This window comes from Anas platyrhynchos, chromosome 12 (genome assembly GCF_047663525.1).
Source record: "Anas platyrhynchos isolate ZD024472 breed Pekin duck chromosome 12, IASCAAS_PekinDuck_T2T, whole genome shotgun sequence".
NCBI lineage: Eukaryota > Metazoa > Chordata > Aves > Anseriformes > Anatidae > Anas > Anas platyrhynchos.
Genome location: NC_092598.1, coordinates 9,431,762 through 9,458,840, shown reverse-complemented (window position 1 = coordinate 9,458,840; position 27,079 = coordinate 9,431,762). Strand labels below are relative to the sequence as shown.

General features: G+C 42.8%; 1 protein-coding gene across 1 annotated transcript in view; it reads right to left on the bottom strand.

Moving 5' to 3' along the window:
- Positions 1-10,554, bottom strand: part of BEAN1 (brain expressed associated with NEDD4 1) — a 55,066-nt gene extending 44,512 nt beyond the window's left edge. The window contains exons 1-2 of the mRNA XM_027466754.3: positions 10,144-10,554; positions 9,365-9,439 (exon numbers count right to left, since the gene is read on the bottom strand). Of these exons, the coding sequence (XP_027322555.1) occupies positions 9,365-9,439; positions 10,144-10,174 (106 nt within the window). The 5' untranslated portion in view covers positions 10,175-10,554. The remainder of the gene's footprint in view (positions 1-9,364; positions 9,440-10,143) is intronic.
- Positions 10,555-27,079: the final 16,525 nt, after the last annotated feature.

Here is a 27,079-nt window from a genome sequence, read left to right as displayed (position 1 = left end):
CCAAATTTTCTTAAGCAAGAGATATATACCTGCCTAAACCCTGTTACTTAAGAAAAATAGGGTTTTGAGTCATAATATTCACCTATTTGCACAAGAAATGGAGGCGTTGTGTAAAGGGATGTCACTTCTCATGTCTGAACAGCACCTCTTTTTCCTCATCCAAATGTCCTAAGGGCATGCCTGAGGAGAGAGTGGCTACTGGCTACTCAAAAGAGCTGTTATATTTGATCTTCATAAACAATCAATAGTGTCCCGATATAAAAGTTAAAGGAGCTGGGGGTACCTCTGTGCAAGGAAGAGGATCTGTCATTTTTTTTTGGACATAATAACTGCACGTTGCAAAATACCCATGGAATGCCAGTGCCTAGCCATACATAGAAAACAGGCTGAGAAAATGACTGAAAGCTGGAAGAAGAGCTGGTTATGTTCAAATGTATTCCAGCTCATTAGGTTAAAATCTACTTGTATACTGTATGGGGCAAACAAATTCATGGGAGATCAGGAAGTCAGAAAGTTATCGGGGAAAAGAGGGGGAAAAAGTGTATTTTTCAAAGAAAGCATATATATGTGCTTTCTAAACCAATATATATATATGGTTATATATGGTGTAACCAATATATATATGCTTTCTAACCAATCTAAAATACTCCAAATGCAGGCAAATAAAAGTTCAGGCCCAACTTGAGAAACACCAGCTCCTGAAAGCAAATGCACAGAGGACTAGCGTTCAAATTGGTACCCGACAGAACACCAACGATTCTGATACATCAGGGTTTTGTTTCCTCTCCAGTGTTTTTAATTTGGTGCTTTTTTGTCAGCCTTCATATCTGCAAAATGATGCAGCTAGGAGTAATTGTTCATGACTTCCAGTTCTCCACACAGCTGCTGCAGTGGAAAATGTCGGTACCCCAAATGCATTTATAAATACCGCCAGCATGAGGACATACTGTTACAGTAAATCTTAGGCTGTGTGCTTGTACCTGGCAGCTCAGCAATCCAGAGGCCAATAATCAGATCACAGTGTTATGTACTTTGAGAACATCTTGCAGTGCATTTCCCAAATGGCTTCTGTATTTGTGGTGGGTATCTCAGACAATCTTTGGGTAAAATGGAATAGAGCTCCCAGCAGTTAAGGTTGTTGGGATTCCTGTCTGTTTTTTAGAGAGTTAAAGCATTACAGAAGAAGCAGCTAAGCAATAATTATTTTGTGGTATCAAAGGTAGTCATTGTGGAAGTGCAACAACTTTGTTAGCTTTAGACTGTTTAGACTGTTAGACTGTTTGCATCATCAGTGCAAATATCAAGAAGGAATTCACCTGCAAGAAAATGATGCCAATGAAAAAAATACAGTGCTTGCAAATTTGTTCAAGTCATTGGTCCCCGTATGCATCTCACATACACATTTATATTTTCTATAAAGCCCGTTTAGTTCATAACCTAATCTAAAAGTGCACTAATTATTTTAATCCTCTTAGAACCTGCTCCAGTTTTTATACCCTTTCGTATCTTTCTTCTTCACTGTTCCTGTTTTAGTTCAACACAATTCCCCTCTATCAGTGGCTACAATTGCACCCATTTTTGATGCTAGAAATTTTTCTACAGTTCCTGTGACAGCAAATTTCTGTTCTACTTTTTACCACCTTACTGGCTTCTCTTTGAAGGTCAGTTAATAAATGCCCCTCCTGCCTCATCCAGAAAGTAATTGTACATGTTTCTGCTGGTTGTTGTTGAACTGTCTAAGCCACTTTGGGGTACACTCCTTATGAAAATGTTAGAAAACCACAGCAGTGTTTTATTACCTTCAGGGAAAACTATTAAGACTGAATGCAATAAGAAATGATAGGGGCAGATGCAGTTCTTTGGACTAAAGAGCAGTGGGGGACAATGGCAGACACAGAAGGGTGTGCAAACCTATCCCATAAAGCTGCCTGTTCAGAATATATCAAGAGTAAAATATGTCTTTAGTAAATCCAGATGATGTAAATGTTCCAGCTATTGCCAAGGGAAGCTGCAAAATACCTGGTAAAACACAATGACTAAAAATATGTAAATACGATTTTTAGGAGGAAACCAAGGCTGGGGCCTCATGGAGCAGTCAGGGACGTAGGCATATAATTCGGTCTTAGTTCTGACGGAACACATGATAATGTCTAAGTTCCAGGTAATCAGATTTCTCTTGTGGAGCACAGATAGCTTCATTTGTGAAAAATGAATTACTTTCCAAATGATGTTTCTATCTCAGTAGAGGCCAGAACACAGTGTTTTGTCTTTACAGGACATTGTACCCTGAGGTAAATTGATTTGAAAACATTTTTTACTACAGATGACAGGGAGCTAACAAAGTCTCCACTGGAGAAGCACTTCCCAGTTCTAAGCCCACCTGTTCCAATCCAAGTGTGCCAGGCACAGGCATGATGATGGCTTTCAGGGTTTGTACTCCAAATCTATACATGATTGAATTAATTTATGACTTCAAAATTAATAATTTAGGAACATAAAGCGATCCTATCAAATTTAGGTTAAGGTGCAGTCTTATCTAACTGTGATTCATGAAATTAATCCACAAGTTGAAAATGAACCTGTGCCATTAAAATACACATAACAAATTACAGCCGTTTTAGATTTAGGTTAGCCGAATTTCTATTTCTCTGTTAACACCATTTAAAAAAAAAATTCCAAGGAACAATTTATCTGCTAAAGCGGGAGCACACTTCCCATATCAACCACTGAGTCTGATAATGCCCAGATCATCCACCAGCAGGAATTACTCTCAGCAACATAACATCTGGGCTTTGTAAAAGCATGTTCCTCATTCCTTACTGCAGCCTGGCTTTGAAACCTTTGCAGCCAGCTGTGGGAAATAGGCCTGGTGAAGAAGGATCCTCCAGCTACGTAGAGATCATTTAACTGCTCTTAAGTTTGGTGAGAAGATGAAAGAGAAAGCCTGTGGCACATGTTAACTTGATGCTTAATGCTCTACTGTGCTTGTATGATTTAGATGAGCATGCACACCATATAAAGAAGAGAGATTGTGATCTGTGGTGACTTCTTGTGCCCCTCAGTTCCTAAGAGTTCTTGCATTGATTGCAACTAAGGAAATTTACATTAATCCTAAAGTGGAAATCTTAGACAAGATGTCATCTCTACACTATTAAAGTATCTTAATACCACCTTTACTCCAGCATTTCACAATGCTGTACTTGGCAATCAGCTTCACATTTGAAGGTCTGGACAAAAATATCTTATTTCTTTTTCTAAAGATGTTCCAGGACTTCTGTATTATTACCTTATGTCTTCAAGCTTTGGGAAAGTTTCCAATTTGCAGCTTGCTTCATTCAGCAGAAACATTTTTTAATCAGAAACACAGAAATGTAGTGCTGAACGAAGTAGTTTCTTAGGCTTTCATATGCACTCAGATCAGGTTATCTAATAGGATCAAGTTGCAAAATCATAGTTTCCACTCATGTTCCCATTCAGAGCTGTGGTGTTCTAAAATCAAAGCCCTTTTTAAAAGTGTCCATGTGTTTTTTCAGTTGCTCATTCTGCTTCACTTCTACTTCTTTAGTCTTGCAAGACTGAAAACAAAAACATGATGTTTGCTGGAAGGGGCAGCACAAAATGAAACAACAAAATTTTTGTTCTTGATGTACCAATTTCTTGCTCTTCCTGTATGTTTTGACAGCTCCTGATTGGGACTGATGCTAAGTAATGTAGTATGCAGCACGTACCCCAGCACACAACAGTACAAATACGTCAGAGCTGCTTTGTCAATCTACTGTTGAATTCCCCATGTTCTTTACAAAGGAACATCTGATTTCATAAATGTGTTTAGTGCAAGGAGCTGGATTATTAGCATAGTTTAACACGCACTTCAAGCGATGCATAAAAGTTATCCCAAATAGCTAATTTTTGTTGCTCTTCTTTGCGGGGTGTGTGTGCCAAGCAAAGCACAGATAGCAGTCCAGCAGCCCGGAGAGCCTGGCTTTCTCTTTAAACTGCTGTGTAATCCAAAGCAATTATTTTTTCTGCCACTCTCTTTCTCTTCCAACCTTTTGTCTTATCTATACAATCTGGAAGGACAGGGCCCATTTCTCTGTCCAGGACCTAGCACAATAAAGCTTTGGTCTCAGTTGGGTCTTTAAGTGTCCATCATACTGGAAGAAGTAATCATGTCACAACTGTGTAGCTAAATCCAAATAAAGTGAGGATGCTGAAAACCTGTCAAGACTGTATGCTTGGAGAGCTGTTTCTCTTAAACCTTGAAACTAAACAAAGACTAATTGCCAACAGAAGAGATTCAAAAGCAAAAAGTGACCAAAACTCATGTATTTCATTATTTACTTATGTGGTCTTTTAATGCAGTAACACAATTGCTGAAAGGAAAATCTCCATTGTAATGATAGAGAAGGGATTAACTTGCTTGCAGCTAAAAATAACAATTAAAGATAAGAAATTTAGGCCCGGAAAAGAAAGTGTTGTAGAAGCAAAATCTGCATTGAGACTAGGTGGTGATCAGGTGGCTTTGTCTGAAAGGCTGCAACAAATTATCTTCACACAGACTCTTCAAGACTGTAGGTGTGTCACTGACGTTATTAAAAAAAATAAAATGTGTTTCAGGAAGTTGTAGCAAGTTGTATGGATTCAGTTTTGCAACCAAACTTACTATTTGCCTGAATCTGCCAAAGCTAACTGAATTGCTTGCTTCTGCCAGCTCTGAATTTGCAGCCAAAGTTTCAAAGCATCTGAAGACAGACACTGTGAGTAGACTTTACAAGAGCTGCTAATCAATTAGGTGTCTACCCCTCAATGTTGAATGAGAGGTGGCTGGGCAGCTTTAGATGCTTTAACATCTAGCTCAGTCGTTACATAGTTATGAAGTGACAGAAGGACAGAATTAATAGTGATCAACACTTCTAAAACTCATCTTCCCTCCTGCTCTTATCACAGTCTTGTTCCTTGTACCAGTTTGGTCAGTTCCTTTCAAAAACTAAAGCATAATTTCTATTTAAAAGGGAACAGGATTGGTCTCTAATCTGTGTGTTTTTGCCTAGTAGTTGCATGGAATGAATTTCAGTCTATTGTTCTCTACACTAAAAATAAACAAAAATCAGGCATGGGAGGTAGGAGTGGGGAGAAGCTGCTGAAACTGAGGAATCAAGTCAGTAGCTAAAGTGGAAATGAATGATTTGGAATAGTCAGCCTACATCCTCATAAAGGAGAATGAGAAATTGTCAGGCTTGGTGAGAAATAGATACCTTCCTAGTGCAGGATCCAATCTAATAAATTAAAATGTGAAAAAACACTCTTGATGTGAATAACTGAAATGATACCAAGCCATCACAAAATAAATTGATGTCAGAAGGATACTGAGCAGGATATGACTTATTAGGGGAGAAGAACAAAGAACGCTAAGTTACAGTTCTGGAAGCATTCGAATGTCCTTGATTCTGCACATTCTTAAGTGCTGCATGGGAAACTGGGGAGATATGGGCTGCACCTTGAAGGAAGGGGATTAGGGAGCCTCTTTGGTGCCATCAGAAAACATCCACGCTACGAGAAAAAGACAGTGGAAGAAAAGAAAGCCAATTTTTCTAGATTAAACTTTGCTGTGTATTTGGAGAAGAGGAGGCTAGTGGAGCGTGTGCTTGCCCCATTGCCTGGCATCACAGACCTACGTTGTCTCTGGCGTTCTGTGGCTAGACAGGCTGGAAGTGAGTGGCAGATGGTGGTGCTTCGGTCGCTGACACTTCTCAAGGCATCCTGCGGGTACAGGTCTTAGTGCACACCCATCACTCGCTCCACAGCACATCCTGGCATCATCCTGGCTCCACAGCTTGCAGCAGAGCTGTCACACGCAGGCTAGAAGCAATCTCTTGTCCCTCTGTATGTCTCACAGCTGGTGCAGCTAACAGACCACTCTAAGATACCTACACAGCCAGTTCCTTCTCTTGTTTGAACTGAGGCACTAGGCTCGACATGCACACAAATTTGACGTTATGTTCCTTGAATACTGCTATCTAGCCAACTGTATTAACCTGGCTGGGTTTGGAGACCATTCTGGGAAAAAATGCAGGATTTTCTATCAAGAACAAGAGCTAAAGATTCCCTAGTCTATAGCAGGGGAGAGAGTAATTTATTCTTGCTGTGTGCAGAAAGATTTCCTTGCTTCTGAGTTTGCTCAACCTTCCACTGTCTTCCTGGGGTGTCCGAGCACAGCTCACAGTGCAGGAGTCAGCGACACAGCTGGGAGCCAGCTGTGGGAGCTGGATGTGAGGGACAGCAGCCGAACTGTCTGGTCAGGGGCCTACTGGTCGTAGGATAAGAATTTGCTGCACCATTTTCTTAATGCAAGTTTGTCCCTGTGCCTGACTGGGTGTGCTTTCATACAGAAAGCCGCAGTGTGAGGTGAGCTCTTTTGTTCCTTCTTGATTTTGTGAGATAACACTGTTTAATATGAGCAAAGGTTATAACACAGGAGTCTTAAGGCTGAATTTTAAACAGTCTGCATATTTTATACTTCTATTTTTCTTGACTTCTGTGCCAAAATGAACATTTTACAAATCTCTGGACATTCCTTGTGCTCTTAGATGTAACAGCTGAGATATTATAGTTAAATATGGTTATCATCAAGACATATTAATATTTAAATACAAAACTATACAGTCACTTGACAGTTGTAAAATAGCTATGTTCTTAAAATAGCTGATGAGTATTGACTGTGTAATTGACTGAAAAAGTCTTTTTTTTTTTTTTTTTCCTACGCTTGAAACACTTTTCTTCAGAGGTGAATCTAGGACCTCCCGAGGAGGAAGCATGCAAGAAGGGAAGGCAATTTAGTTACAAATATTTCTCTGCTGTTCTACTGCTCTGACAGTTCTGGGCCCCTTCATTCATCTATTACATGGTGGTTGTGGTTCATGACTTCTGACTGATAATGATTAATGCTCATAACATTAACATTTTTGAGAGAGAATTTTGACTTACTACTTATTAAAACAGTCTTCTGACCAAAAGGTAAAAAAATAGTGGTTTTCTTTTTTCTCTGCAATATGCAAAGCAACAAAACTAATTTTTGTTTCTAATCAGAAAGTTCCAGTAAACATTGACATTCTCCACCTGCCTTGGTACTGTGTGGTTGAAGTCACACAGCTCTCCATTCCTGAGTATTAGGTTGCATGGACTTGGCTTGAGTGACTTCACCACTCTGTCCTGTACGAGATGCGGTGTTCTCAAGGCACAGCGGACTCCTGGCATGAGAAGAGTTTCAGTCCTGCTCCTGGGCATTTCCATTCACGTAGGAAATTCAGTGTTTGGACAGTAGATGGGTCTAGTACTGGGTATACATGAATTCATATGTAACAGGGGGAGACACTTTCTGGGTTTGCAGTAAATGCACAAGCCACATTTTATGGGGTTTTCTTTTTGGCTAACACCTGCCTGTTATTGTGTTAACTCATTAGATCTAATACATAATTTAACATTTCACAGTCCGAGCGTTACAGTAATTAAACACAAAGAAGGCCAGAACATTGGGCCTACCTGAACTAACTCAGAAAAGCTGCCTTACCAACGCTTAATTTTGAAGAGAAGTAGGCACCCGTTTGGAAATCAGGGCAATACTTGGACTACTCTGAACTATATTTGCTGCAATACCTGCTTTACAAAGCTCCTCTAACATACAGTTAATGCAATCCTAACTTGTCTTGCTGTGAAGAACTGGTCTCTTTGGGAGGTGCAGTGGTAGGGAAGGGTCAAAGAACACAAAAGCAAAGACCGGATAGAGAACTGTGTTACTCTGCTCTGAATTCCCAAACTAAGCACATAGTGACTTTGTATGCAATGAAGTGCTGTGGAATGTCATTGTGTGCATAATACTAAAATAACAGTTCTCTTGGGAAATAATGGAAATGATATTTTGTAATATTAACCTGTAACAACATGAGCAAGTACATTTTCTTTTTTTTTTTTTGCCATATCTACAGGAAATTCTTTAATAAATCTATAGACTGCTACATGTGGCTATAGCAACGTTAGCTTTTACAATTCTCTGTCATTTTTGTGTTATTTTGTATTTTCTATGAGTTAGGTGATGCTAGTTGGTCATACATTAGGTAGACAGAGGATGAAAAGTTTTAATCAGCAGCTACTAGTTTTGCACTTACTCAAGCCCAACTTTAGCATGGTTTTATTTAGGAGTTTAAGGGATTACCAGACTGTCTGAAGAAAAGCAGTTTGTGTTTATTTGGTTTTGCACTGTAACCAGCTTTACTGATCAAACTCTGCTCTTAGTTGCCATAGAGCCTCTTAGGGTTAGAGCCTCCAAATACCTAGTGCTGACAGATGCTGGTGGTGACAATATGAATAGCTCTTCCAAGTTGGTAGGGCATGCAGCAAACACTCATCTTGGTAGTTTTTCCAGTCTAGGAAGATAACAGCTGCCTGACTCTGTCATGTTTTATGTATATTCCAAAGTAAATGCGAGAACTTTTTGTCTGCTGCCTGTTTCTGTAAATTTCAGGTTTTATTATTTCTCACCCATGAAGGACATCTTGGCTTGAAAGTTCTGTTATAGAAGACATAATCTAGTTATAACATTTCAGTATGACTTTTCTTGAGATGCAGCACTTGCTCTGAGATACCCTGGTAGTTTAATTTTTGTTAGGTATTTTTGGTTAGGTATTCTATCATTATGCATTCTTTTATCGAAGAGGTTGGATGTGCTAATGTGATTCCTTGCATACACGTGGTTTTCTACTGAAATACAGCCAGTGACATAGGCAGAATTGGCTCTTAAAATGTCATATTTTCATTTCAAAAAAACTTTCATGTAATAACTACAAAAGTCAGTCATTAAAAGGAGAATGGAAGGAAGTCAAATGTCAGGAGATATGTTGTATTTCGGTGAGTGGAAGTAATTTTTAGCCACATTTGTTTCAGTAGTGAGTGCCAAAATGACATAAATTCTGACTGATGTCAGTGTGCTCAATTTGTCGATCAGTTTCAGCAGCTATGTGCTAATTTCTTGTAGGAGAAAATGCTGAGAAGGAGGAAGCTTTTTTTTTTTTTTTTTTTTTTTTTTTTTGGAAAAAGAAATAGTGAAGTACTTGTGCCTGGGACTAGTTGTACAGTCCTCTATTTCAGGCAATTCTTTCTCTAATTTCTGTGAGTTTTGCCTGTACAGAGATCACAAGCTCGAGTCAGTTTCAGTTAACTCAGTTGTTTTCTTAGTCAGGAAGCTATTTGCCTTTTAATGGATTGATGTTTATCTGCTAGAGGACTTTAAATACAATATTCCTACAGCTGTACATGACTGCAAGGCATGCCATTAATGCAGTTAAAAAAAAAGAAAAAAGAGACTACTTACAGAGATTGGAATAATTGCTGCCTATTCCAATACGGATGGAGCTTCCAGAGATCAGAGGAAGATGGAAGAAAAGAACTAAGGAGGGAACAAAAAAAAGGTCCTTAATAGCAGTTTGGTTTTGTTTCGGGACCAGATGTCAGATGAAGACACGGTGTGGTTAACAGGGTCCCGTTCTCTAGGGCAGCAGCGTTACACGTTTCTGACCCGATATGCACACAGATGGAGCTTGAATGGGGTAAAAATAAATAAACAAGTCGTTGCTTCATACTTCCAGGAATCCCTCCTGTTCAGGAAATGATATTCTACAGGACTTTAATGCCTCTGGGTTCAGAAGCCCACGTATAAACAACAACGGGTTATGTAAATATGGTAATTATCGCTGGGAGGTCGTCCCCAGTCGGTGGGCAGGCGCCCAGTACCACGGAGGGACTGGTTCCCAGTTCCAGCGCCGCTGGGCTGCATGGGGCAGGAGCACACCTCATGGGCACACAGCGCCCGGCGCACCGAGCCCCGGCATTTGCCACTTGCACTTCGGGGCTTCCTTCTGAGCCCCCCAAAGCCGCGAGGGGTTCGGCTTCTCCTGGCAGCCCCCGCTGAGCTGCGGGGCTCCCCTCAGCCCGCCCCGCCCGCCCCGCTGCCCCTCGGCACGGAGAGCACCGGGGTGCCTCGAGCCGCCGCGGGATCGCGCCCCACGCCCCGGGACGCAGCCCTGTCGGGACAGAGCCCTGTCGGGACAGAGCCCCGTGGGGACGCAGCCCCGCCGCCTCAGCGCGCCTTACCCCAGCCCGCGGCGCCGGCCGCTGTCTCCATGCGCCTCAGCCGCGGCTCCCCGGCGGGCGGGAGGCGAGGCGGGCGCGGCCGCCGCCTCCTCCTCCTCCCTCAGCCGCCGCAGGCTGCTGGACGGGGGGCGTGTGGAGGCGGCCGACCTCCGCCCCGCCGGGGCCGGCCGCCGCGGCCCCCCCCGGCCGGCCCTGCCCGCCGCCGCCGCCGGGGGGAGAGGAGGGGCGCCCCCGGGGCAGGCCGCGGGGAGGGGGGCTCCGGGCTGCGCATCCCCGGGGGCCGGCCGCGGCCTAGGGGGGTCCCGCCCGGCCCCTTCCCCGCCCCGGTGCCGGCTCTGGGGAACGGGAGCGCTGCAGGGGCTCGGGCTCCCAGCTGGAGGCGGCTGCCGGCTCCTGGGGAGCTGCGGTGGCGGCGGAGGGAGGGAGGGGAAGGAGGGAAAGGAAAGGGAAGGGAAGGAAAGGAGGGCACGGCCGGGATTAGCCGGCGCTGCGGGGGAAGCGGTGCGGGCGGCTCGGGGCGATCCTGCAGGATTTAGTGCAAGGCACAGCTGGAACACGGCTGCACTAGGGCGGCACGTTTCTGCCGGGGATCTCGGAAATGTTTGCCGTCACACGGGATAAACGCCCCGGTGCTGGAGATAGAGCGAGCAGGGCTGCAGCAGGGACTGCTGTATGTGAACTTTCATCACGGGCCGTTTAGGTACGAAAAATAACAGAAAAACCACGTTATCAACTGCTTAGGCAAAGCGTGTGAGAAGTGCTGCCTTTCTGGCATGTCCTTTTAGCAGCAGCTTGGATTTTTCTAGGAACCAACTTGTAGTGGCAACTCCTTTCTCTTGTGCACTCCTCTCGGCCCCACTGGTGCCTCCAGAAGCCGGCTGGCAGGGTGCTTCCCCCTGCACTGCTCGTGCAGGCGGCTCCTTCACTTCTTGTTTGCAGGCCTGTGAGCAACTTCTCTCACATAGGAATACCTTTGCCATCAATGTCCAGGCTGTTTAATTTCTCCTTGGTTCAGCAGTGATGGTCGCAGAGTTGTAATGATGTTTGGGGTTGATAAAATGCTTGTGAACTCTCAGGTCTTCCTGTCAGACGTGTGCTGCTGTCATCAATCACTTATTTTTTCTTTTACTTTTTAAATTCAGGCAAGCATGAAGTGTGTCTGAGGCAGTTGAAAGTTTCCTGGAAATTTGCAAATAGATTTCATTATGGCTCAGCAGTACTTGCACTTTTTACCAAAATTATAGGAACTCGGTTCTTAATTAACCAATTTCTATGCTAAAATCCCCTCAGAATTCTCTGCAAAAATTACCTCTTGATTAATTTCTTCAACCCATCAAAATACTTGACTCCATGAAAGACTTTTCTACCACTTCAGTAAATGGAAACCGTATGACTTCATTTCAGGGCCCTTCGTCATCTACTTAGGCACAGAGAAATTCTTACATTCACACCATCAGAAAAGCTGGGTTTCTGTGTGCAGGCTTTTTGAATTCACATGTGAAGGGTTAAGTATATATGCAAGACTGTACGTAACGATATTAAAATACTTTCTCCAGTTAAATTTCAAAATTTCTAATATCTAGTGCTTCTGCAAATTTTGATGATGGCATCTTTCCCAAACAGTGCCTTACATTTAGCTATAGGATCCATACTAACTTCAATTTGAACAGACTAAGAATCTTTGACTGCAAAACCTGTACTTAATTAAAAAAGCTGTTGAAAATATAGAGGCCTTGTTACCTGACTTTGGAGTAAGCAGCTTCATATTTGGCAATTCTGGAAAAAAAAAAATCCTGTCTACGCCCTTTTTAGGCCCTTTTCTGTGACAGTTTTGTCCAGAGGAATCTTTATTTCCAGAGAAATTGGGATGACTTTTGAGACAGAGAACATTTGTTTCTGGGTCGGATGGTACAACGTACCAGGTACAATCCAGCACAGCCTTACAGAAGCATCATCACAGTTAACACTGACTTTCTTGGTATTTGTCAGTGCTCAGCTCGCTCATCTTGAATCTACACGAAATGTTTCCAGCTTTTGCTCACCCCACTCATTTCCAGATCTGTGTTAAACATATATGGGACAGTTCTTTTACCCTTTCATTCCATATGTATTTCAAATTGTGGGGGTTCCTTTTCTTCTGGTTTATTTGTGCTCCGGAACAAAACCTGCTTGTGATGAATTCAGGCTGGAGTCTCATTTACACACCTAGTGTAGTCCCTCAGCAGTAATGTGTCAGGGAGATAGTGTAGGATTATTTACATAATTATTTATGTTTTTTTGTTTGTTTGTTTGTTTTTTTAATTGCATCTGTTTTTCTGTTTTGGAAAAATAGATTTGCATTAGAGATTTTCCCGCAAACGATTTATTACACAGAAGTCTGTTTATATGCTGTATTTGGGAGGGCTGGGCCAAAGACAAAAAATACTCAGAATTTCTGCTGCTTATATCTGTTTATATTTTAATTGACTTGTTTTTCTCATAACATCACAAAAAAAGCAGCACCAAGGCAGCATCTGTCTCTGGTAATTTACAGCCTGTGTGCCCAGTCTGAATTCTATCACTTCGTTGAGAAAGTTTTCCCCCAGCCTTTCAAAATAAGGAGCATGCTGGACAAGGAGTGCAGGTATGCTTCCATAAGGTTTGGGATGGCATTTGTTACAGTCGGCAGCATAAGAAGCTGCCATCCTCACTCAGTGGGTGTTTCCCTCTTTACTAATAACAGGCAATCAGTGTGAGAAGCCCTTGCTGAAGACAGATAATTTTATTCTTGGATGATTTTACATTTTCTTTGATCCAGGGACTTCATTATCAAACTGTACAGTTTAGTAGAGTCTGCTGAAGTGGCAGACCTCCTCTGCTCTACTTACCATCTCCTGTGGTTTCATTTTAGGTTCGCGGAGGTCAGTGCCAAACCAACGCGTAAGTGTGGTGGCTGCAGTGCTGCCCGCCTGGACATTTTGTGACAGCTGATTTCTGGAAGGCAAAATAAATCTTGCTGTTAAATGAGATCTCTTTTTGACTGAAAATTTTAATGTGTTAGTAACAAGACTTTGGGGGATACTGTTCATCACATCATTTTTTTTAATGGAAAAGGTGGTAATGAAATAAATGTCAGTTGGGTTATATAATTACTCTTGGATAAAATGCCTCAGGATGAGCAAAAGAGATGAGTCTCAGTTTGCGGGAGCAGGGCAGTCTTCTCTGTGTCTGAAGTTGTGTGCCTTGTCAGTGGTGACAGCACCGATGTAGTGGCAGTGAGAGGTCATCTGGTAGCTGCTGGAGAAGTCTCGTTGCCAAATGGCTGCGGAAATAGCCGCCTGCCTGCAACTTGGCCAGGTCTGAGGCCAGCTCTGCCAGCCCTGCACCTGCGTGAGGCAGCAGCGCCGGGCATTCCCTGCGTCTGGCCTTTCTGGCCGGGCTGACTGTAACAGGCCCTGGGCCAAGGCATTGCCCTGCTGAGAGTTTCCACCACCGGGTGCTTGAGGTTGTACAAATCTGTGTGTGCTGCTGAAAACAAGGGCAGGAGAGAGGGATTAGGGTTTGATGGGAAGCATCTCATGCTTTCACCACTTGCACTGTTCTGAAATGTAGTGAGAAGAAAAAGAATCTTTTGATGGAAATGTTTTTAAAATTACTCTTTTGAAAAAATAAATGTTAATTTCCTGATATCTAATCAGAATTGTCTGTTTTGTAGTGTTCCATGCTGAGCTCTTTCCTGGAAGTAAAGACTGTCTTGAATTCCAGTGCAGTGCCCATAAGCAGTATGTGTTACACATGATGTTTTTGCGATGGATGTGGCTGGTTGTGAGGTTGAGGGAGGACACTTGCCACTGACCTTCAATGGAAGAGGAGCAGTTCTCGCTGATTTCAGGTTCAAGGCAACTCCTGTTTGCCATATGCAAGAAATTGTTTCACTGCCTATGGATCTACTTGCATTAGTACAGTGAGTAGGATTAACCTCATGGGGGCAAGGATTTTATTTTTAATGGAAGAGTCTGAGATATTACGTGCATATCATAGCCTGGATTAGCGCAACTGCTGTGTCCTTCCCTTTGTACAGGCCAGGGCATGCAATCCTTATGGATTTTGTGTGTCGGTACCCCCATTTTACTTTCTTCATTTTGATATTTTTCCCCCATCTTAATGCTGTATTTCAAGGAGGGGTGATAGGAAGGAATGAAATCAGTGATGTTTTGAGATCTGTTGTGAACGGAATTCCTGCAGGGTTAGGGTGGGTGGTTAGATTTTCAAGTTATTTAATATTCACTAAATCACATTTCTAAGAAATCTTAGGGTGAAAATAGTTTCTAATTTTCAGATTGGCAATTTTGAGGCAATGGATTTGAATGTGATTAAGCTGAAATGAATTACCAGCAAGATACTAAAGGTTTTCTGAGTTTGGACATAACTGTAGAATTACTAACAAAAGAGCTTCTTCTGTGCCAAAAGCTATTTTAATGAAAAGGATGGAATTTTTGAATATATCATATAAAGTTCTATATAACATTTTTCAGCTAGCATTTATAGGACAGGTAAATTTATATTTAAAATATTTTCTAGAGGTTTGAATCAAGTGATTTAGTTCTTTAGGCATAAAATCTGTCAAGAGGAAAAATAATTTTAAATTGCTAATACAGATGAAACATATAAATAAAAAATATTTTAGAGTTGTGCCGAGACCCGAAGGCAGAAGTCATCTTCTTTTACATGCCATGTAATGAAATGAGAGCTAGAATGGAGAGGCTCTTGATTCTGTTTCAATAGTTGCTATGTCAAGAAAGTGTTTTCCGGGAATTTTATGACATGTCCAAATTCTCAGAGGCTATTTTTCTGATTTTTAGAGCTACCAACTGTCTTTTTCTGTGGAACAAAAGGTGGTCTCAGGCATTGGAATGGGGCCAGGTTGAGTCTCTTATTTATTCACCTGCTTGCAGACTTTTGAGGAGGATGGTAAATTCTGCTGTCTGCCTTGTGTACATACATATTTTTCAAGTATGTGTGCATGCACTAGGAAATAATTGGGTCCAAGATTGTTATTGAAAAGTCTATAACATTTCCCTTATGTGTCTGCCTGTGTTTTCAGTCTTTCTGATGCCAGCTGAGTTAATGTTTAAGGATGTAAAATGGAAAATTTGATCTCTGTGTTCTTTTCCCTCTCATTCTATGACTCCTTAATTAAATTTACAGTTAATTTTGCAATTTATTTTGTGTTGACCTTTCCAGGACCTTAAAGCATCTGACAGTGAAGGCAGATTCTCTGTTTATTTCCATTAGTCCTTGCATGAATTTATCACAAATTCTAATTTTATTTTTGGAATTAAAGATAGCCAGCGGATTGCTAACGAGTATTAACATGCATCCCTGGAGATACATAAATACAAATACACACAACTCTATGTAAAGGAATACTGACCCGTGCCATACACAGCGTGTGGGGTTAGGCACCCCCCTGCCACCAGCGATGGCAGCAAGCCTCAGAACATCACCAGAGCTCTGGGGTGCTGTAGGTTTACTCTAACAGATGTGCCCCACGCCGTGCTGCAGGTCCAGCGTTGGGGTCAGCAGCTCCACCTGGGGTCCTGTGTGGCCTTCGGAGGCCAGGTTTCTGTGGTCTCTGGGGCAACACAGAAAGAAATGACACCAAGAAGTGTAAGGCAGGCTTGGGGACTCTGCTGCAGCACAGGGCCCCACCTGTGTGTGCCAAACGTCACAGGGCAAGAAATAGTGAAGTGAAAGGAAGCTTCATCCAGCAAACTGGTTTCTTTACTACTTCGGAGATTGTTGGTCAGTGGAGGTTAGGGGTTTTGTGACTTATTTCCTGTTTTTTACAGGTGGACCTGAAGTGAAGTACTTGTCTTTTGCTATCAGCAATCTTTTTTGCAAAGGCCTTTGATAGAGCGCTCTCGGGAGGAAGGCCTGCCCTGCAGGACTGGTGTAGGCAGGCATTGGAATCTAGCAATGCGTATGTTAACCTAAAACAAAAGAAGTACAACTGAGAAAAAGTCAGTATGACTGCAAACAAAATATGTATTCAAAATTGATTTTATCTTTCTGAAACTGTTGTGTACTAACAAGAAATATTTAATGCACCTTGGTGAAGTACAAACCTTATAACTCATTGTCTTCTGTGTCTTACCAATGAAAACACAAACCAATATCTCCATATTTTATTACTATTCTGTTTATGAAGTCTTCCTGAATCTATAGGCTCTCTGAAAGACAGTAAAACATTTATAAATATGGAACAGTGCAAAGTTCCTCACTGGAACTGTGAACGTTTTTTATAATTGTCAGGGAAGAGATGGAGACTGGCGATCAAATGCTTGGGGACATAACCCTCTGGCTCATGGAGCCCTCGTGCAGCTCAGCCTGGGTTTCACTGACATGTGCATGCAAGATGAGGGTGAAATAAGGCCCTGGAAGTAGTGCTCAGTGCTCAGTCTTATGCAGTGGTGAGGCTCGTGCCAGCGAGGAATTGCTGTGAGAAGCAGAAATGAGTGAGAGAGAAGAACTCACATGGGGGATGATTACAATGCAGCCAGAACTTGCATGAAATTGGTTTTAAAAAAATCTGTCAGCTACCTCCAGGTGAGCCTCCCCCCGTATCCTGAGAGATTGGCACCACTTAGAGTGAGACATATTTTTTTAATAAACTATTCACAGTTAAAATAGGAATGTAACATACTCACTGGTTTAATAGGTCTCGCCTGTGGAAATAAATATGCAGTAGGATAAGCAAACTGGCAATTAATTTAAAACCTCAAGAGCAGAGAAGTTCACTTGCTGGCACAGAGAAGCCCAGTGATAAATGGGTGGGAGAGGTGGGAAGCCAGGGCAGCTAAGTGGCTTGTGCAATTTATTTGTAGGAAATGTAAGGCAGGCTTGGGGACAGAACAGAGCAAAGCTAAGAAAAAGAAATGGACCCTGAGGGTTATACAGCACAAAAAGATTGTACCGGGGTTTAAGAGCAGATAAAACTTTGTTTCTGACAGCTTTGGTTTGGTGTTTAATGCAGTGGAAAAAACAAACAACAGTGTGACAGAAACTAGTAAAAAGATATCAAAAAGAACTCAGATGAAGCGGGTTGCTGCAGCACTTGAAAGGCTGGTGAGTGAGACCACATTTAAGAGATCAGCTGCATCAATTTTTAGTCAGCCTTTGTGTATCCTTTTGATAAAACAAGATATTCTCAAAATTGAGGATAAAATTATAAAGAAGCAGTGGTGAGTGACTGCTCTAGGGTATAGGCGAGCAAAAGCCACTATAGCTGGCTTCTATTTGAGGAAGGAAATTACGATTAAATTTCAGTGCAGAAACAGAAAGGAATTGAAGGGGAAGGAAGCCACCAGCTGCTTGAGTTAGTGACTTGTAATCACGAAGGACAGTGACTTGTAATCACAAGTCAGAGGGCAGCTCTGTGCTCCTTAGCACTTAAAAGGACAATTGACTTCTATCAAAAGTGCGATAGAAAAAATGAAGTGGTACAGACACACCTGAGTTGTGTCTCTGCCACGAGGGGACTGTCTGTCCCACAGGGGGACATTCTGAATAATTTACTCTGATCACTGAAAGTTCTGGTCAGCATTAGGTGTTTCTGTTCAGTGCCACGACTTTGGTGCCAGTGCCTTACCTGGATCTCTTCTGAACAGGTGGAGAAATCCTGCCCTGTCTGTTTTCTCTGCCCCTGGCCTCCTCTGGCATTGTGTCCAGATGCTCTGCCAGGCGCAGGGCCCAGCAGGAGCTCACAGCAGAGCTGGTCCCTGGCTAGTGGTGTTGCAGCAGTACCTTCGCTGGCCCCCCTGAGCGCCCTCACAGCGTCCGGCTGTTGTCCTTCCTTCTGCTGCTTCTTCCCTCGCTCCCTGCCTGCCCTGCTCTGCAGGGAAGTGTGGGCGCTCTCCCCAGCCAGCATCGTCGTCTTTTCCACTGCTGGTTATCTGGGCTGCAGAATGTGGGGACAAAACCCAAAACAATCATAGTATGAACTGCTAATTTCCAAGTTTAATCTAGAACTCGCCTGTGCAAAAACCACTCGAGACCCATTTTATTTCTGAGAGGAAGTCACTTTCTCTCAACTCATCATTGAAAGGGACTCAGCTGGTGCTGCCTTCTGCTTCCAGGTACTGCAGGATACACAGTAAATGAGTCTGAAAGCCATTCTAAAAAAGTAACACAATTTTTCAGGCTTTGGAATTAGTCAAGAACGTCAAGTCTTGCTTATTCAGGGGAACTTGGATGATTGATACCACCCAAGGAATTGCTTTCACAGTGATGCACCAAGAATTGCTGTGTTCTGCCAACGTAGGTCCCCAAAGTTAAGTGTTTTCATCTATGTATTGTCCGTAGATTGTTTTTCTGTAGACATGCTCACTATGGACAATGCAAAACTCTGGTTTAAACTCCTGTTTAAGGTTTGGCTTATAACATTTTTGTGTATGTATTCAGGGAAAATCTACAACAGTAATGTGTCAGCTAGTAGTGTTTTCTGTGCCATCTGCTGTATTCTAGCTGCAACTGCCACTGGGTGGTGAAAAGCTCAGAAGATATAGTTTAGTTGGTTTATGAGTGTATACCCTATTTATGTTCAGCATAAGTTATTTATACAGTGCTAGACTTTGCAGTTTTCTAAATAATAAATTCATCTGTGTATCTGTCTTCTAGGTGAGGCCTGTGGGCAAAATGAAGATAACACGTTTTGGTTACTACAAAAGGTAAGAATCAAGACCAAAAATAAATAGCTGTTAAACCTTACCATTGAAAAAAAAATAATATATGTATATAATAATGATTCTATATACTTGTTCTACTGGATTTTGAGATAACCACTATAGAGAGTATTGTAGCACATAGTACAGCAAAATTGGTTATAAAGTCCCCAGGGTTAAGAAGGAAAGAGAACATGCAGAATTTGAACTTATATTTGCTGTCCTGGCAAGGAAAATGCATTTCTTGTCTTGTAAATATAGCAAAGATTAATAACAGAGAAAGAATAAAAACAGAGATTGTAATATCATTTTGTCTAGCAAGTTTCCTATGACCACACTTCAGAATAGAGGAACATATCTCCACCCTGCTATGAAATGTTTTATTAAATTGACAGTGATATCCCCATGATAACTGCCCAGAAAATAACTGGTATCACCAATTTAACTGCTGTCTTTTCTTGGTTCACTGTTATTTTGGCAGTATGAAAGCCAATGCCAGCTGACACACATGTGCCTCTGGCATGGAAAACACTGATAAAAAAATTTAGTAATGAAGCTTGACATTTAAGTTAAAATAAAAAAATGTCTGAGAGTGTTTATATAGGGAGTGTCTCTGACAAGGAAGGAATGAAGAGAGTTGGTGCATGCTATAAAAAGATAGGAAGCTCTTGTTTATGTTTTAAATATGGTAAGCTAACATTCCTTGCAGTGACAATGACAGCGGAGTGCCTGTAGTTGTTGCTCACTCGCTCCTGTGCATCCACCTGAGAAATAAGCGTGCTGTGGACCACAAAATGGTTCCTGCCAGAGTCCAACAGGGAAACCTTCCCAAGTGGTAGAGTTGTTGGGGCTGCATTGTTTGTAGAGCATTAAGGCCCTTGTTTTCCTGAATGCTTCTAATTTAGTAATTTAAGTCCCAGGTGAAGTAGGGAGGGTACAGCAGAAATACAGTGAAATTTTTACATATAAGTGATTGCCTCTCGTGGGTGCAGACACTTTCTGCTTCGCTGAAATCTTTGAAAAGTGTATGCATATTAGTTGTGAAACTACTAGAATTTATTATCAAAACAATAACTTTAATGTATGAAACGATCACATACTCAGTAAAAAGCACTAGGGAAATGCATTATTTAACACACTGCCTCATGATGGTGTTTAGTGTGAAGCTAAACACAGCTTCAGTTGTAATTATATATGTACTTTACCGGTGGGGCTCCCATAAATGGATTTCAGAGCCGTGCTGAGGACAGTGTTATTACACTGATTTTCTATTACTTTCAAAATCATTTTGTTTCTGACAATGTGAACTGACAACAAAATGAAAATGTGTCCCACCCACTTAGGGTATTTTGTACACGCTCGCTCTTTCTTTTCCCTTTAGCTGACCCTCGAATGCTGACGTGCCTCCTGTGAGGGTCTTGATGGAGATGTTACACTCACTGGGAACCAATATCCAGCTGCATTTAAATCACTGCAGATGTAAGCCTGTGGGGCAGAAGCTCCATGATGAGGGCGAGTAAAGAAGAGCTCTCCTTTTATTGATAGAAAGGGATTAGTGCTGCTGTAAAGAGATTTATTTACAAAGTCTGTCTACCCTGAAGCAGCTCTTAGGCAGGCTGTACATGAACTTGGATTTGGTAACTGCATGGTGCTTCCCTTGTAATCTGTGTGGATGAAATGGGCACAAGAAATAGGGAAAACAGACATGTCACTGCTGTTACTTATGTGGGTTTGAATGCAAGTTTAGAAGTTTACACAAACTGCAGTAAAATTATATCTGTGTGTCTGACATTTAATGTTTCAAGTTTTATCATGTAAAGACAGCAAAGCCAGGTTAATTCCCTGAGAAATGTCCATCAAAGTAATCAGTTTATCAGAAAAGGATGTTTTTAATGCAAGACACAGGACAGTAGAAAGTTGTAATGTGAATAATGTATTTTTACTGTATTTTGCTAGGTTAAGTATAATTCAGGTGACCTGACCTTATTTATTCCTTTGAGAAATACAGGCTTACAGTCATCGTCTGAGCTTTAGAATGCCTTATAAAAATAAGCACTTAGATGAGCAAATAATTTACTGTTATTTGACAGATCATGAGGCAGCTACATGAAAAGCAGGATTACTCACAAGAAAAATCAGAATCCTAGGAAGGCTAGAATTGGGATTAAGCGAAATGTCTTCATATTTAAACATGGTATTAGAGCCTGAGGATAAATGACAGACAATTGATAATAATGTTTGTACACAAATTGGCTTAGATCATGTCTTGCCATTGAAGATGAGTCAATCCAAGCTGATTGACACTGAATAGATCTGCTCTTTGCTGAATAGATTTGTGCTACGGTTCCCTGTTCTTTCACAGTAGGTACCTACTGTGACTGACATTTATAAATTTCATATAGACAGAGCAGGCTTGATTTCCCAGTAGGCTCGATTGCTTTACCTTCAGTTGGAGAAAGGGTCTTTTTCCTGAGTTAGGTGATGTGAAGTAGAATTGTAGAAAAGTGAGGCAGATGGGATTTATTGAATTTAAATAGGAACCTCGTGGTATTATTTGTAAAGAGGTGGGAAGTGTGTGAGAGAATTATTTGGATGAGTAAAGGCATGACAAGAAGATGGGTTAGGGATCTTGTGTGGAAAAGGGGTATACAAAGGAGGAGAGAAAGTGTGTGGGAGGGAGGATAGAGGGAACTGTTCCTGGTTTGGGAAGGTGGGATGATGAGAAAACAAAACTGAAGCTGAGCAGGTCCAAACTCTGTTCTAAGAGGCAATATCTCTCGTTCTTTTCTGGCCTCCACTGCTGCATGTCAGGGCTTGGAAAACTGCTTGGCTAGGTGGCCCCAACTTCAGGATTTGTCAATCCCTCATCTACTTCTGTAGAAATATCTAGTGGGTATTTAGTTTTCCAGGCTTCTGGGTAGGGTAGGCACCACAGCTCTTCATTACCTAGCAGAAAAGATTTACCTGTGTGCAGTGTGATCTCATGCCCAGCATTCAATGAGAACCCTCAAATAAATGAAATATGTGAAAAAGCCTCATTTTGTGTTGAGTGAAGCTTCTCTAAGCTGAATCTGAAAATCATAACTACCTGCAAGTGGTAGAAAAAAGGCAATTGTGCTCTCTGGAGATAAGGCTATCTGATAGGCGGTGCAGCAGGGAAAAAACTGTTAAAATAAGTGCATTGGAAAGAATAAGATCAACTGCTATAATGTTTTCTGTGTAGCAAACTGCTATTGCAGCTTGAGCTGTTCCCATTACAGCAAAACATTATTGAAAGGGCTTAAATAGCTTGCTTAGCAGAGCAGCCTATAGCAGTGTCACTGTAATTAAGCTTCCACCAGCATTTCTATGCTAAACGTATCTTCAGGGTCCTATAACCCAGCTTTCAAATCTTTCCTTGGTGCTCACAACGCCCCATGCTGTGATTTAACTTTTGTCCAAAGATTACGATGTGAAGCTGGTCTCTCACAGAGGTGGAGCCTCAATCAGATCAGAGGTGCTTAGAGCGGTATAAATGGGCCAGAGCCCTTTGGACAGCGTTGACTCTGTGCACACAGTCCTGCCTGTGGGGAAATGGGCAGCTGAACATGTGTGCCTGGTGAAATCACAGCATATGTGTTCAGTAAGAGCCTTATCCCTGCATGATTAAGTAGTTGTGCAGCACTCAGAAGAGTACAGGAAAATTACAGGGAGCTGACAGTCAGAGTCAGATTCCGGTTTCATCTCCCCTGCTGGAGAACGGCAGTGATTGTGCCCATCCCGTTCTCTCCCTGTGCAGTGTTGGAAAGTCTCCTAGGGTTAGGAGAATCCAAACCTGGGTCTCTCCCATCTCCTTTGGGATTGATATAGGTATTTCAGAGCCCCAACAATAAATAAATAAGGTACAATGTTAATTCATGGATTTTGCTAGCTGCGAGTCCAAAGACTTAAACTAAAGATGGTAACAATTCTGAACTAGCATTTGCTCATAACTTGGCTTTATATGAATGCTGGTGTGTGAAGGCCTCTCCTTTCCTAGCACAGTTATGGAAGGCCAGAAAATAAGGTGTTGAGTCATTATCCCTTTAATATTGCCTGCTGCAAGCAGTTCTGTTTGAGATAAGTACCCTGTAAGCAGTGCCTTGGTTGCTGTGCATTAGGGGCAATTCAGTGACTCTTCTGCCTAGCTTGTACAGCTACAGCTGTCACTTCAGGGATGACTAGAAGTGGGTCCTTTTAATAGTGATGCAATCTAGGCACCTTTGAGAAGCATCAAAACAAAGGCACTCCATAAACACATATAGTGTAAAACCTTGGTTGTGCAAGTTATTTTTTGTTCTCTACCTAAATGGAGTACAGTTTAGCCCCATCTGAAGTGTGTCAGCTTTTAAGTTTAAATTCTGTGTGCTAATGCTTCCAAGGCTCATCCCTTGGATTTTAGCCCAAACAGCTGCTGTCATGGAAATGAAAGCTTGTTCAACTGTTAGGCTGTTCTTTGTGGTTTTCAGAACTGTCCTGGGATGAGCTTTCTGTCATCAAAGGAATTTTAACTAGAGGTGAGTGTGTTTCATGGGTCCTTTCCTGTACTGTAAAGGATTTGAACCAGAGGTCCTCTGAACCTGGTCGCTGACAACATCAGAGATGGGCAGACATTTAAAAAACGAATCTCATAGCTATGCAAGAAAAAGCTGAGTTTTCAATATTGGTTGTGGGCTGAAATAGGATAATTTGGGCAGCTGCAATAAAAGTCTGGTGTAAGTAGAATGAATGGCTTAAATAAACGTGTTTCTTAGAGGCAGAATTAAAGGAATGAAAAGGCACTGAAACTTGAGTCCCCTGGCTAAGTGTAAGTCCTTTATGTAAGTCCCATAAAGTGTAAACCCCATACACAGCCATGTGAAGTATGTTGGTGACACATTTAGCATCTCATACAAATAAAGTCTGTGCTCTAATTCTCAACAGTGTTTTCTGCATGTAATAAATACTGTGTGGCTATGGCACTTATTTTAAGTGCCTAACATTGTAATTTTAATTTCAAAGTCTGTACATGGCTGTCTTGTTCTAAGTCTCCTTCACATTCTCTGCGTTACCTATTGCTGTCGCTTGCAGTGCCCTATGAAATACAGGTTCTACTCATGCTGTAGGCTGCAAGTTCCTCTTAACTGCAGTCGGAGTAATACCATACATCATGCAGAACCAGGAATATGTGCAGGGGTGTGTGTTTTAATTATAGATCTTTTGCAAAAAATTCTTGTGCCTAGAAGTTGCTAGAAAATAAAATATTAAAGCTTCCATCCTTGAGATGTGTAAGCAATAGAGAATGTTACTTCTTCAGAACACTTTCAGGCACACTAACGGGCCCTTGGGATGATATAGGGACGCGTCTGTATGTCTTCTTTGTGCTAGACAGATCTGAGTCTGTACAAGGTGTTAACGCAGTGAGGTGACAAGTGGTCACTGCCAAATAAGCATAATGAGACAATGATTTTGTGTCAGCATGAGACATAGCTCTGCTGCCCAGTATTTCTGACTGCCCTGCATCCAGCCCTCTGCCAGCTTTCTAGAGGTGTTCCTCGGTGCCAGCTCCTTTGCATAGTCAGCTTTCGACTGGATCCCTGCTAGCCTTACCTTCTGCTTCTGCCGTCCGTTGCTGTTAAGTACAAGAGGGCAGTGTGCCTGGGCATGGCCATATCATGTTTCTGACCCCTATGGGCACTATACTGGACACAAAGGTGATCGTTTCTGCTGCTCTGGATCCTTACTTGGCTGCAGTTGCAGAACTCAAGTCATTCTCAAGCATGGTACTGTGAGGAGTGCAATGCACTTCTTGTGTCTGCTTGCCTACCATGTTTGCGGTGGCAAAATCCTTCAGATTTGGAAAGTCATCAGCCACCCAAAGCTGGAGTAGTTAGCAGTGACATTCAGGAAGTTTCAGTATCTGTGTGGATGACTTGTGCCCACTGAGTGACGCAGAGAAGAGCATCATAGCCTCCCCAGCTGTGTTACATACTCGTGTCATCTCTGTCCATCCTCCCTCCAGTTCAAACAGGAATTCCTTGACCAGGAAGCCACTGACTGCTGTACACCAAGGCCTGGTAAACCACAGTGGCAGCTTCATTGACGTTGATGCTAACGATGCTGGGAAGGTGCACAAAGCTTCCTCATGTCACCGCTTGAGTGGGCGCAGGTGGTGCGAGCAGCGCTGCCTGCAGGTGGTGCTGGGGTGGCCTGGGTGGGGACATGGTGTTGCCCTCTCTGCCCGGCCATCTGCCAGGACCACTGTGTTTTTAGGAAGAAGTCCCCAGCTACCAGCAGCTGGGCACATTGACGAAGTGTGCTCTGGTTCTCTAAAGGAGAAGGAGAAGGTCCGATCTGGCAGGGTGGGACCTGTGGTTTACACAGTCACTGGCTGTGGGCTGCATCACGCGTGATTTCTGGGGGAGCACAGAGGAGCAGCAGGTGGGTCACTGAAAGGCTCCTAGTGCTTTTTTTTTTTTTTTTTTTTTTTTTTTTTTTTTTTTTTCCTGGTTTCTTTGTGTGGCTACTTGGGGAAATTTTGCTGTCTTTTTTTTTTTTTTTTTTTTTTTTTTTTTTAATATATATATATAATACATAGATGACAGCTGGTGGATAATGTGTGTGTTCATACACAAATGCACATGTTCACAGCAAATCTCAACTTTAACAGGCGCTGACTATAAAAATGATTTGGAAATACTTGAGAAAATTCTGATCAGGTGCGGAAGGAAAGATATTCTGAAGAAGTAGGATTAGACAACATCTCTAGCATCAAAAGCAAGCACGGATTTCAATGTCGTATGACAAACCAGTATGATTTAGCATTTGACTCCTGGCCAAGGCAAACGTGCCCCAAGCAGTGTGGCTGTGGGGGAAGGATGTCGTTTAGCTGAAGGAGACACCTGGAGCGCGCATCCTTTCCCAGAGCTATTTCCCTTCCCCAGGCCCTGTGTGAGACCCGCGCTTTTCCGTCATGACCCCGGGCTCGGGGGCCCTGGGGGCTTCACGGCTCCGCGGGTTTGTGCCAGGGCCGCGCTGAGGCGGGGTCGCACCGCGCACAGCGCTGGGGCCGAGCGCCCCCCGGCGGCCGCGGGCGGGCACGGCACACGGCACCCCGCGGGGCTGCGCGCCTCGGGGACCCGCCCTGAGGAGAGCCCTGAGGAGAGCCCCGGCGCCTCCCCACCAGGTGGCCGTGGGGAGGAACGAGCCGCCCGCAGCATGTGCGGCAGAGAAAGGTGCCGCTTCGCCTTCCCCTCAGGTTCGCAGCACCGTCAGGTTCTGCGGGTTTGCAATTAAAAGGGGGAGCAGGGAGAACAGCAAGCTGTCCCGAAAGGACGCCTCCACCGCTCCCTCCTGCTCCCGCCCTGGCCGCCGGGTGCCGCCTCAGGGGGCGCGCAGCGCGCCTCGGCCCTTGCGGGCTGTGAGGGGCTGCCTGGAAGAACGAGGAATGAGAATTGCCGAGGGCATTTTGTGTGGCATCGATGAGTTAAGTGTTGTGGGAACGCAGGTGGGACAGCCCTTGTGGAAGGAAGCGCTCCGTCTCCGTTTTCTTTCAGGTCAGGCAGGAACAAAGTCAGGAAGCTGAGAGAGGTCAGGAAAAATCCGTGGCTTTTATTGCTCATGAAAGAGTTTCGCTGTTTTTGTTTTCTCTTCCTTTTTCTGATGCAGACCAAAAGGGTGTTTTCTGTCCTGCGTTTTGTATGGAATAGGTTTAGGATAAATCATGCGCTTTGATCTGATCATACTCTTACTCAGTTCCTGGTGGGACTTGATGACTTATGTTGCACTAAAACTGGGAGCTCCTTAAACGGGAGAGATACTGCCCTGGTGGTTTCTTTCATTGCAGGAAGTATGTGAAGGTAAATCCACAAGAGTTTTCTTATTTAATCCCTCAAACTTGAAGTGTAATAAGAAAATAATAAATAATAAGAAAGCTAAAAATGCAGAACTGGTCAGGAAAAATTACAGTTGCTCTTCTTCTCTGTCCTAGCCCCACCTGAAATATAATGGAAATAAATATATTGCTTCTAGCCAAAGACAGCTAAATCCTACCATACGATGGTTTTACCTGCATGTTTACTACCACTGAGAGCCATTCCTCTGCACACAACATATGCACAGCAGTGTCAGGAGTGAAAACATTTAAAATAAATGTATTTGGGTGGATCTATTAGCAGCAAAAAAACAGCATTGCTTTATGTGACTTGTTTACTCCGTTAGGCCTGGCCGGATGACAG